General features: G+C 36.9%; 2 protein-coding genes across 4 annotated transcripts in view; one reads left to right on the plus strand and one right to left on the minus strand.

Annotated features, from left to right (window-relative positions):
- The window catches only part of alpha-Man-IIb (alpha-Mannosidase class II b), a 71,142-nt gene that overhangs the window by 24,195 nt on the left and 34,013 nt on the right, over positions 1-12,934 (plus strand). The window lies entirely within an intron of this gene.
- On the minus strand, positions 3,608-8,699 carry LOC138404571 (uncharacterized). The gene is made up of 3 exons (XM_069508981.1): positions 8,465-8,699; positions 6,799-7,005; positions 3,608-5,261 (listed from the first exon to the last, which is right to left on the minus strand). The coding sequence occupies exons 1-3, from the start codon at positions 8,585-8,587 to the stop codon at positions 4,389-4,391; spliced, it is 1,203 nt and encodes a 400-aa protein (XP_069365082.1). The 5' UTR covers positions 8,588-8,699; the 3' UTR covers positions 3,608-4,388.

Raw genomic sequence — 12,934 nt, forward strand, 5'->3', positions numbered from 1 at the left:
AGCAGACAGACAAACATACAGATAGACAGATAGACACACTTTTGCATTAATAATATTAGTATGGATAGTAGTCCGTCATATTATTAGGTATAAGTATAGCAGATAGATGTCATACAATTATCCTAATTGCTCCGCCAATATGTGGCGGTGGCGGAGGCTTCTATTGCTAATTGTGATGTGTGTAGCTATAATACGCGACCAGGTCGAGATGGCAATCGGGACATGGGGCGGGGGGACGCCACGCACACCCGCACGTCACTCGCGCTCGCCCGCACCGGGCTATAGCGGGGGTTGTGCGGGTGTGCGGCGTTCCCTTACCGATCGCCATCTCGACATGTAGCGTACTTATGCCTATAGTCCTCGCGGACGGTGGTCGCGATCCCTCGATTTGTGCCGCGTCAGATGTCAGTTTCTGCGGCGAGTGTGGGAACGCGTGATGCAGACACGTCTAGCGTTGCGGCCTGACTATGTCTGCGTAGCATGCTTAGTAAAAATCTAAATCCACCTATAGGGGGAACTAAAAGAAGTTTTTATTAAGGACTCCTTCGCCAACTGAATACAGTGAAATTAATATATTTAAAAATAATAATAGTAAAGATCTGTACGCACCTGAGCTGCGCTGCGCGTCGCTTCAGTCCGACTGCAGGGCGCGTCACTTCAGGCCACTCACGGTACCTACCGCACTACAGCTGCAGTACGCGGCAGCTCGCGTCACTTGCGCGTCACTTCTATGCCCGATAGCGTACGAACAACAACGTCGCAAGATGAGCGACATTGAAGAGGGAAAGGGTGGAAGCCGACATCCTAGGGGTTGGGAATTTTGAGGATATACTTTTAAGAGCTCGTCATGTGCCAAAAATTAAAACTACGTTATTTATTTTGAGGTCTATCACGCCTATACATTAAATACTTAACTCGATGCGCGTGTATCTTATCCGAGCCCCGTACGCATTCTGAAGCGACGCGACGCGCCGCTGGGTATGTCGCACTAGCGTCGCTGCAACGCGCGTCGCTTCGCTGCGCTTCACAATATTCTCCCAGCCGCGACGCGCGGCAACGCGCGGTGAAGCGCTGTGCAGCGCCGCTTTAGTGCGATATGCGCCATACAAAGTGATAGAAATAATATTTTGACGCTCTGTGCCGCGACGTGCAGTGACGCGCAGCGCAGCTTGGGTGCGTACAGACCTTTAATCCATTATGATAAGTATCGCCGATAAGTTAGTGATGTGCAGTTTGGCGAGATAGAAATTTTTATATTAGATACGTGTGCATTATAATAAATAAATTAAAATAAATTAAATTTAAATAAAAAATAGTTGCAGAGGTAGCTTGCATCCCAGGCTAGCATAGGCTACTTTTTATCCCGTATAGTCCAGGATTCCTGTCCCATCTTTTCACTCCTTCACGCGACAACTAATGTAGTCATATAAGTATTATATTTTGCTTCATGATGTGGCCACAGTTTACATTGTAAGTAAACCTCGATATATCTATATTATAGAGTAGGTATTTAAGACACCGTGTTATCTCTTGAGTGCTTAGTATGAGGTTTTACATGTCACCAATGTTGATCGATTTCGCTTTCGATTTCGATAACTTTCCAACCCCCATTTAGGGGGTGCCCTTAGGGAGCATTTTTTCAAAGCCGTTTCTTAGCTGACACCTAACCCAAAGAAATAACCTACCTTCCAAATTTCAAGTTCGTAATAAAATAAGAGTACCTACCTACAGATTTTAATTAAAGCTGATAATCTAAATACCGATTTTCACGTTTTAATTTAAAAAACGTAGGACTTTCATATAGCCTTCCAACCCCCATTTCACCATATAAATTTTCATCCTTCATTTTACCACTCTTAAGGGTGAATTTTCTGAAATGGTTTATTATTTATAACTAATAATCTAAATCCAGATTTTCACATCTGTAACTTCAAAAACCTATGGACTTTCACATAAACTTCCAACCCCCATTTAACCCACTTAGAGGTGGAATTTCGAAAAATCCTTTCTCGATGGATCTGTACAAAGAACACACCCTCCAAATTTCATGTCTCTAGGACCAGCGGTTTATTTAGGCTGTGCGTTGATATATAAATCAGTCAGTCAGTCAGGGTTTTGAATTTTATATATACATATTTAGTTAATTCAATTTTTTCGTGAACACATTTTTTTGTGATGATGATGACCACAAATTCACTGTTTTCTGATTTCTTCCTTTGCTTGTGCTATAAGACCTACCTACCTGCAAAATTTCATGATTCGAGGTCATCAGGAAATATTCGAATTTTCGTGACTGATGCGACAGACACGATAGACGGACAGACAGACGGACAAAAAAGTGGTTCCTTTTTTTCTTTTGAGGTACAGAACCCTAGAAAATGGACCTTAACCGGATTGTTTTTAATCTCAAGTTCGTCCATGCGTCCACGACAGGTAGAGATGGCAATCGGGATATGAGACGGAGAGATGCCCCGCACACCCGCATGTCTCCTGTGCTCGCCCATACCGGGTTAGCGCGGAGGTTGTGCAGGTTTTGACCTTTCGCGTAGTATACACGTACAGCCAGAGCTCCAAGCGAAAGTGTTGTACTCTGAAGAATTGTTTCGATTCTCGAAATGTGTCAACGTTGTCGAGAAGTCCAACTCGCACTAAGGAGCTACACGGAACTGTCTTATCGTTTAGCCGTGACCCCTCACTTTGTTTTGTTGTATCAGCAGACAAATGCGAAAGGCAAAACCCAGTGGGAAGAACGCCGATGAACGAAGTGTTTTTTTTAATAAAAATTATTAGCCAAAATTACACTGACTCCTTTCCCCTCCAAGTAAGCGTAAAGCGATCACGCACTCATCCGATCCGAATCCGTGAAAATACGGTTATAAAAATATCTACGGCATATTTCAAAAGCTACCATATATAACAAACAGGAACGTATTTTCACGGACTTGGATCGGATAAGTGCGTAACCGCCGTTGGGAGTTGAATTTTCAAAAATCCTTTAAAATTCCTTTAGTGAATCAAATTTGGCATGCAGCCAATGCTTATCTGCATGATGTCTGCATGCCAAATTTCAGCCCGATCCGTCTAGTAGTTTGAGCTGTGCGTTGATAGATCAGTCAGTCAGTCAGCTTTTCCTTTTGTATAATATATAGATACCATGAAAACTAAAACACAGGTAATAATTTTAGTAGTTTCACAAAATTTATTAATGATTACTGTTATAATCTAATAATATTAAAGGAAAAGGTGACTGACTGACTGACTGAACTATCAACGCACAGCTCAAAGTACTGGACAGATCGGGCTGAAATTTGGCATGCAGATAGCTATTACGATGTAGGCATCTGCTAAAAAAGCATTTTTGAAAAATCCCCCCCTAAGAAGGTGAAATAAAAGGTAACTGACTGACTGATCTATCAACGCACAGCTCAAACTACTGGACGGATTTTGCTAAATTCGGCATGCAGATAGCTATTATGATGTAGATATCCGCTAAGAAAGGATTTTTGAAAATACAACCCCTAAGGCGTTAAAATAGGGGTATGAAATTTGTGTAGTCCACGCGGACGAAGTCGCAGGAATAAGCTAGTTAATTATGAAAACACAGTCTAAATTAATGCAAAACGTATTTATTTGTACTATAATCTTAACTTTTACAGACTTACTAAATAAATGCATAAGCCCTTTATGCATTTATTATGCATTTATACTGTTGAAAATAATGCGATATATTGTGGCTTATTCCGTTGTACACAAACTCTAAACTAACTAAAATAAAATAAAAATAAAAATAACTTTTTAAACAGAAACTCATTTTTAAGTTCTAACTTCTATTAGACTTCCAAAAATGAGGTTTCATTTTGGTGCCTTTTTTAGTGAACTAAAAGTATTTTACTATCTAAGGTGAAAAAGAAATTTCTTCCAAAAGAGATATGATCACAGTTAACTTAGAAATTAGTTAATTTAACTTAGAAATTAGTTAGTTAGAAATTAGTTGATAAGTTTATCAAAAACATATTTTACAGATCAATACTATTATCTTTGTCCCATTTGTCCTTGTGAAACTGTGGTGGTGTTCAGTCACCACTAATAGCTGTACGCTTAGTACGGGATTTTATGTCTCACCAACGTTGATAGTATTCGAGTGTCGAAACACTTCCGCGTTATAGTAAACTGGATCTTAACTGCCTTGTTTTAAAGCTCAAGTTTGTCTACACATCTACAGCCAGCGCTCCAAGCGGAAGCGTTGCGAAATTAAAATCAGTGGAATTGAATTTTTGACTTCAATTCAAGGCGTTTTAGGTCCATTTTACTTTGACGTTATTGTGTTTCGAATCTCGAATTCTAGAAACGTTTAGTGAGACGTAAAATCTTATACTAAGCGTACAGATTTAGTTGCGTTCCTCAATGAGACACTGCTTCCTGGCCATATTACGTTGCTTGACCAAGGACTCCAATCTTGGGATACGAGAAACTTCTTTTTGTTTTCCCTTATTTTTGGTACCGTCATTTTTATTTTCATTTTTCTTACACAGTAATGGAATTCTAGACCTACTGCTGCTTGCCGATTTAGATTTTTTTGATGTATTATTAAGTGAGTTAGATTCGTCCTCATGAATAAGAAAACCTTCAGAGTCTGGAACATTACTTGGACGGTTTACAGTAATTATATGTAGCAATACTTTAACCAATGAGTCCTCTGACGTTTCCTCAACATTTTCATCATCAAGTGTACCTTTCTTTTCCGCAACAACAACTGGTGTTCTCTCAATACCTATAGATGGAGACCTAGGGTCGCCTTTGATAATTTGAAACAAAGGAATATTTTTGACATTCTCTGATATCTGTATACATTCATCAACAGTTTCAATTTCCCTAATATATTCCTTTGAGTTTCCTTTTTCAGTTTCAACCTTTTCAAAATTGACTTCATTGGAAACAGTTGATGACTCATCGGTTCCCTTGAGTGTGTCATTAGGAGCCAAGTCAGTGAATTTATCATAATATAATTTTTTAGGAAGTACCAAATCTTGACTTTTTTGTTCTTCCTCAACAGAAGAATCATAATAATTGTTACTGTCGATACTAACATCAGAGAACTTGTCTGAAACATTGGTTTTATTTCGTTCAGTGTACCTATTTTGCATTAGTTTAATCAATTCATAGTCTGACAGTTCCTCAACATTTCTAGCATTAAGTGTATCTTCCATTTTGGCAACAACAGTTGGATTTCTATTAATACCTTTATATGGAAACCTAGGGTCCTGTAATGAAGATAAAAGATAAAATTAGTTGTTTTTATTTACAATTTAAGTACACAGAAATTATTGGTTAATCTCTTTAGTTAGGTAATAAGGGTCATAGTTTAGAGATTGCTGTTGTACAATATTATTCCACAATCAACAGTGGCTTAGGAGTGCAATATCCTGCATCATCAGGGTTGAAGAGTTGGGACATGGAGTTGAATCATGAAGTCGTTGCATGGTACCTAAGCCAGATATAATTTATTCTAAGCGTTCCTTTAATATCAATTCACCATCGACAATTTTTAACTGCCATACTCCTTCCAGGTTAGCCCGCTCCCACCTTAGACTTCATCGTCACTTACCATCAGGTGAGATTGCAGTCAAGGGCTAACTTAACTAACTTGTATCTGAATAAAAAACTAAAAAAATACCTAAATGAGCAGATTCGAATCTAAAAGTGCAGTAGTTACTCGTCATCATCAATGACGATGGTTGAGAAGTTGGCACTTGAAGTTTAATCAATTATAGTATGCGACAGGCCGAGATGGCTATTGCGGTAGGGATGCCCCGCATAACCACATTTTTTAAATAATCATTCCTTCATTAATATGCATTGCAATGAATGTGCATATATTCAAGCAAAATATGCTGTAATTTTTGATAAATATTATAAATAAAAACAAGATAATATTGTTATATATAATAAAATTTGAATTATAAATTAGTATTATATAACTATTATACATACCAATTAATACATACCATAATAATTTCCATAATTGAGCTTTCCATAAAAATAAAAATAAGTAGGTAAATGTTTTTTTTTAATTTTTATAAATTGTGATTTAGTATCAAAAAATTTAATTATTAAGTTATTAATGTGATAAAAAATTGTGTTCTATAAAATAAAATAAAAACTGGCCAAGTGCGAGCCAGGTTCGCGCAATGAGGGTTCCGTACTACAGTCGTATTTTTCGACATTTTGCACGATAATTTAAAAACTGTGATGCTTAAAAATAAATAAAAATCTGTATTAGAATGCACAGGTGAAGACCTTTCATAATGATACCCCACTTGATATAGTTATCTTACTTCGAAATACTAATTATTAGTTCATGACCACAATTTAATTTTTTTTGTGTGATGTAACCACAAATTCACGGTTTTCAGATTTTTCCCCGAATGTCAGCTAGAAAACCTACCTACCTGCCAAATTTCATGATTCTAGGTCAACGGGAAGTACCCTGTAGGGTTCTTGACAGACCGACAGACAGACAGACAACAAAGTGATCCTATAAGGGTTCCGGTTTTCCTTTTGAGGTATGGAACCCTAAAAACCGGAAAATATTGTATACCAACCTGTTTATTGTAATTATAAGCAATTATATTATGTACTTACACCTATAAGCATGTATCTTATTAAAATTGTAATGAAATAATATTGTTAATCTAATCTTTTTTCAGTAATAAAAGGCTTTATTATTATTATATTATTAATACCTGTTTGTACCTTACTTCAAAAGAAGAATCATAATAATTGTTACTGTATACTTACATTGAGACAAGGACTTCCACAAGTATTGTCCTCAAGTTCATGGAGTATTTTTCCTGTATCTTCACCAAAATTCAAACTATATTTAAGAAATGCAGACATGAGTGGCTGTTTAGGAACATGTTTTTCTTCTTCTTCATAATTTTCAAATATTTTTCGCAGGTCAACATTCTTAGTTATATTATAACGCTTTGCACCATCATTTTCATTCTGTAATGAAGATAAAAAATATTTTTTTTAAATTATATAAAATTATATTTTATATAATTAAATAAGGATTGTAAATTAAAAAAAAAGTTTTTTTAATTTACAATTTAAGTACCCAGAAATTATTGGTTAATCTCTTTAGTTAGTTTAGAGATTGTTGTTGTAAAGGAAGACAAATTACAATTTATTCTATGTATCAGATCAGACTAATATTATTATAAAGGCGAAAGTTTGTATGTGTGTGTGTGTATGTTTGTTACTCCTTCACGCAAAAACTACTGGACGGATTTGGCTAAAATTTGGAATGGGGATAGATTATACCCTGGATCAACACATAGGCTACTTTTTATCCTGGAAAATAAAAGAGTTCCCGCGGGATTTTGAAAAACGTAAAACCACGCGGACGAAGTCGCGGGCATCAGCTAGTAATTAACTAAATTAAATAAGGTCCCGCTTGGATAAATTTGAAAATCTAAATTGACTTCAGTCATGCTATTTTTAAAGCTGTGATAGGACGTCCGCCTTCTAATAGGAGGTCGAGGGTCCGATCCCGGGCACGCAACTCTAATTTTTCGGAGCTATGTTCGTTTTAATTGATTAAATATCACTTGCTTTAACGGTGAAGGAAAACATCGTGAGGAAACATAATGTTCTCAAAGGTAAGTGAGTGACTATATCAAGTGGGGTATCATATGGAAGGTCTTCACCTGTACATTCTAAAACAGATTTTTATTTATTTTTATGCATCATAGTTTTTGAATTATCGTGCAAAATGTCGAAAAAATACGACTGTAGTACGGAACCCTCATTGCGCGAGCCTGACTCGCACTTGGCCGGTTTTTATATTATACATGACTAGATGAAGAATGTGGATTTAAGTTTTTGAAAATCCCATGGAAACTGTAAATCTCAATTATTAAATTTAATAAAATATGTAAACAGACATCAAAATTGAACAAAGTATGCCAACATGGAATCATTAAAATTATTATTAGTCATAGTGCTACCTACTTAGATAATTTATTAACAACAAATCGCCAAATTTCCATTCTTTGAATTTTTAAAAGTCATTAACTGAGTAAAAACTTACTTAGGTAGCTAAGTAAAAATTTAGTAGGTAGTCATTACCAAATATGTATTTAGAAGTTACTATTTAGAGACTGAATCTGAAATCAATTATCGATATTATCGAAATTCTGCAAAAAGGGGAAGTATTCTTAATGGGTCAATAATGATCAAGTAGACAACCCATAACATTAATATTATTAATTACGATAATTATTAATTTTATGTTAACATCTTATTAAGTAAATCCAATTAAGTAAGTATCTTGCAAATAAAAATTTCATTTCATTTCAATACACCCAGATTCTAAATTGAGAAGAACAAGTGGTTCCCAAAGTAAGAAGTTTAATAACCGGCTACCTGTTTATAGCGTTTCCTTATTGTCCATCATACGAACCTGCAATGGCGTCCGAGGTATTTCACGCAAAGGAGAACGAGGATCCGGAATTCTACTAACGTCCTTGTCCAATTCGTTGTTTTGGGAAACTGCAGCTTTCTCCGTAGTTAATTTGCTCTCCATGGCTATTTTCTTTGTTTTATATCTGTTTTTAAAAGATAATTTTTTTGCACCACAAGCTAAAACAACTAATGGCTGAATTCAAAGAGAATATCGCCACGCTGAATCACTCATAGATTGTACTTATGCATCGAAAGACGCGACCACGGGTACCAACTTGCACGTGATTGGTGGATTTTTTTCGAATCGCAGAAGTAACATTTACAAAGGCGAAAAGCGCAGTAAAGTCAATTTGGTGGCGTAATCTATTATTAACCGACTTCAAGAAAAAAAGGAGGCTCTCAATTCGACTGTATGTTTCTTATTTAATTAATACATGTAAAACTGTAAAATGTTTCTTGTAAGAAGTTGTACCACCGCGCGATCCCCGCGCCATCCAGTGGCTGAGGAAGCGGCTGAAAATATGCGGTATATCCGGCCTGGACACTAATATACTATTGTCTTATTATTTTCGACAAAATCTAGATGCTTAGCTGACGAAACAAGGAATCCTGACTCCTGAGAGGTTTATAAAACCACTGCAAAGTAAAAAAAAAATTGTTTCTACACGTGTATGTTAACTAAGGATTATTGTATTCATTTTAAAATTATTCTAGTACCGTAACACGTATTCCACTTTTTAATACGCCTTACTTGGTGACAACCTTGAATGGGAAGCTAGAAGAAGGCAGAGATTTAAGCATTTCCAATGTAACTTAATTTATTACTACTATGTAACACTACAACTACAATTTCGGTACATGAAAAATAAAAAATAAATATAAAAAATGTGTATGTTGAAGTCAGGCGAGCTTCACGCTTTGATTTCTAGTTTTTCTTATTATGTTTGCCCGACTTCATACATACATGCACGTTTGAATGCATTGCATTGCAATTGCATTTATCGTGCAAAACGTCGTTAAAATACGACTGTAATAATTATGGAACCCTTGGTGCACGAGTCTGACTCCCACTTGGTCGGTTTTTTATTATTATTCAGATACAATAATTTTACTTTAAATTTTTAATTTTATACTTTTTATATTGATACTTTTAATTTTAGTGATCCTATTACGGAACTCTTTATAGGATGACTTTGTTTTCTGTGTGTCTGTCTGTCTGTCGGTCTGTCGAGAAACCTACAGGGTATCTACTTCCCGTTGACCTAGAATCATGAAATTTGGTAGGTAGGTAGGTTTTATAGCAAACATTCGGAGAAAAATCTGAAAACCGTGAATTTGTGGTTACATCACACAAAAAACTAAATTGTGGTCAAGAACTAAAAATTGTTGTATTTTCAATTTTCGAAGTAAGATAACTATATCAAGTGGGGTATCATAATATGAAAGGGCTTTACTCGTGCATTCTAAAACAGTTTTTTTTGATTTTTTATGCATCATAGTTTTTGAATTATCGTGCAAAATGTCGAAAAAATACCACTGTAGTACGGAACCCTCGTTGCGCGAGCCTGACTCGCACTTGGCCGGGTTTTGAACTTAAATGCGGTACCGTTTGATATTGTTGATCGCGGCGTATCCGCGTTAACACGAAAGCACTGATTTATGTAAATTATCACGTTTCTACATTTCGGGGATCACGCAGGACTTATATTAAACTGTTTTAGGGTTCCGTATCTCCAGAGACAAAAGAAACCTTATAGGATCACTTGGATGTCTATCTGTCGTGTTGGAAACCCGCTAAGGAAATCATAACGTATAGGGCACTTCCTGTTGATCTAGAATTGTGAAAAAAGCCGTCTTTGCAACCGAGTTACATATCTTTAGATATTGTTATTCGTAGTAACTTAGTTACCAGTACAGAGTTGGTTAGAAACCTTAATCATGATCAACCCATCATAGCTTACTGTGGAGCACGGGTCTCCTCTCAGAGTGAGAAGGGTTTTGGCCATAGTCTACCATGCTGGTCAAGTGCGGATTTGCAGACTACATACACCTATGAGAACATTATGGAGAACTCTCAGGCGTGCATATTTTCCTTCACCGTTTAAGCAAGTGAACTCCGAAAAGTTAGAAGTGCGTGCCCGAGATGGAAGTTGGAACCCCTGACCTCAGATTAGGAGGCGCACCTCCTAACTACTTGGCTATCACAGCTTAGCAACCCTAAGGCATATATATAATATGCAATTCTGCAATATTAATGTTGCGCTGTCTAGAGCTGATATTGGGAAAACAAACAACTTCAAATCGATACTTCCCTTCATACATTCGCTTTTCATCTCCTGCAGTATTGCAAAATTTGTTATCGTTGTTATAAGAGCCTCCATAGCTCAACGATTAAAGGAGTGGACTAAAAACCGAAAGGTTGCCGGTTCAAACCCCACCCGTTGCACTATTGTCGTACCTACTCCTAGCACAAGCTTAACGCTTAATTGGAGAGGAAAGGGGAATATTAGTCAGCGTGATAAACTTGGCTAATATTCTTTAAAAACAAAAGACTGCCCAAAAAAGGAGGGTAATATTTTCAGGGTTCATGTATGTATGTATGTATCAAGGGTGCTATGGATATTCGCTTCCGTAATGCGGAATATTCGCATCAATTCCACCAGTACCAGTAGGTCGATTTCGTAAAACCTGCATCAATCATTATTACAATTTCAATTGTTCCAATTGGCTGAATTTGTGCGATTCTAGTTAAACAATGCATTGTAGCCAATAGTGAGCGAGCGTCAACCAATCAGAGTTGATTGCGATCGTGACATTGTAGCTGTCATTCTACCGCAATCGCACAGCTGGATTCGCATCCGCATCAATTAATGCGGAGCTTTTACGGATGCGGATTCATATACGCAACAAGTAACGACTTCAAAAGAAACTCACCAACAGGCTGCCAGTGTAGTTACTATTTATCAAATAACTATTCATCACTTTTTATTTATATTTAACTAGATGTTCCCCGCCGCTGCGTCCGAGTGGATCTAGGTTTTAAAAAATCCCGTGGGAACTCTGATTTTCCTTGATAAAAGAAGATGTCCTTTACCGGGATGCAAGCTATCGCTGTACCAAATTTCGTCTAAATCGGTTGAACGGATGGGCCGTGAAAAGCTAGCATACAGACAACAGAATGACGTGATTTTTTGTATGGATATAGATAAAGACCTGGAGAGTGGCATAATCTACTTTTTATCCCGGAAAATCAAAGAGTTCCTAATTACACGCGGACGATGTCGCGGGGGCATCAGCTAGTGGTGGAATAACACGGAAAATTAGTGGCTGAGGAATTTAGATTATAATGAAGAGGAATTGTTTCTAATTTTTATAGGTGCGATATGTTGGTAGGTATAGATGACGCGGACACGATGAAACACGTCATGCAGAGAGGCGGTTGAGATATCGAGCTTTTAAATTGTATCGAGTTGACTCGACATTTTACCTGTGCGAGGGAAACACGCCAACGGATACGGGAAGTGATTTAACACAGATAGTGGACACGTCGGCCGCAGGCATGCGTACACGTATATATTGAAAATACATAATACCTACACATGGTATCATGGTATACAATGCACTGGCGCCTAAACATTTTATTTTATAGACTATAACCAGAGGTGCGATTGTGTAAAAAATTACCATGGAAATGGTATTCATTTCATGGCGTAAACAGACGATTTCAGTTGTCAAACGACAATTTCGAATTGTGTAAGGTGTTCATGATTGTTTAGTCATTACATGGTTATGAGATTGGTTTTTAGACCATTGAGTGAATGATTTGATAAGATTTGACAGCTAATTTCGATTGTGTAACTATTTTGAGGCCATTGCTTATGTCAAATAATAACTGTGACTCGAGACCTATGACAATGGTCTTAATATAGGTCATAATATAGGTTTTAAATATAATTATCTAACTTTTTTAAGCCAATTCCTACTTCACCGCGGTAAATTTTGTACCTTTTTACTCGACTACGGCAAAGCCGAAGGCTCAACAGTGCACAAATTAACACAGCTCTTTATCAAAAAGTGTTTTAAACAAAAATTGACGTTATTATTGCAATAAAAGGTACTTAATAATTCATTGCATACCTAAGTACCTAGCTAAACTACAACTAGTGATAATAATTTAGTGATGCTAGATGCTAGAAAACCACTAGGTATCGACGCCTCTCAATCCGGCTGGTCACCCTGAGAGGTTAGACCAATAACCTTCAGTGTAAATACAGTTCATAGGTGTTTTGATTGACTAGGTAGGTACCGTATGTTAAATGGACACAGAAAACACCTGAAGGAGGCCTCACACCCTAGGGCCTAGGGTGTACTGCACAGCTAAACGGTATCTACCTAGGTATCTACTGGAAACAAATTAGCATTTAAGTAATTTGTTCACTGATTACCTTAGAAAAGAACTCGACTGATT

This window comes from Maniola hyperantus, chromosome Z (genome assembly GCF_902806685.2).
Source record: "Maniola hyperantus chromosome Z, iAphHyp1.2, whole genome shotgun sequence".
In the NCBI taxonomy this organism is placed as follows: domain Eukaryota; kingdom Metazoa; phylum Arthropoda; class Insecta; order Lepidoptera; family Nymphalidae; genus Maniola; species Maniola hyperantus.

Bases quoted from the DNA above. Each gene is read 5' to 3' on its own strand.
- LOC138404571 (XM_069508981.1), bottom strand. From the start codon at position 8,587: ATGGAGAGCAAATTAACTACGGAGAAAGCTGCAGTTTCCCAAAACAAC. The intron at 7,006-8,464 runs GTTCGTATGATG...TCTTCATTACAG, and splicing joins TACCTCGGACGCCATTGCAG to AATGAAAATGATGGTGCAAA. The intron at 5,262-6,798 runs GTAAGTATACAG...TCTTCATTACAG, and splicing joins GTGGAAGTCCTTGTCTCAAT to GACCCTAGGTTTCCATATAA.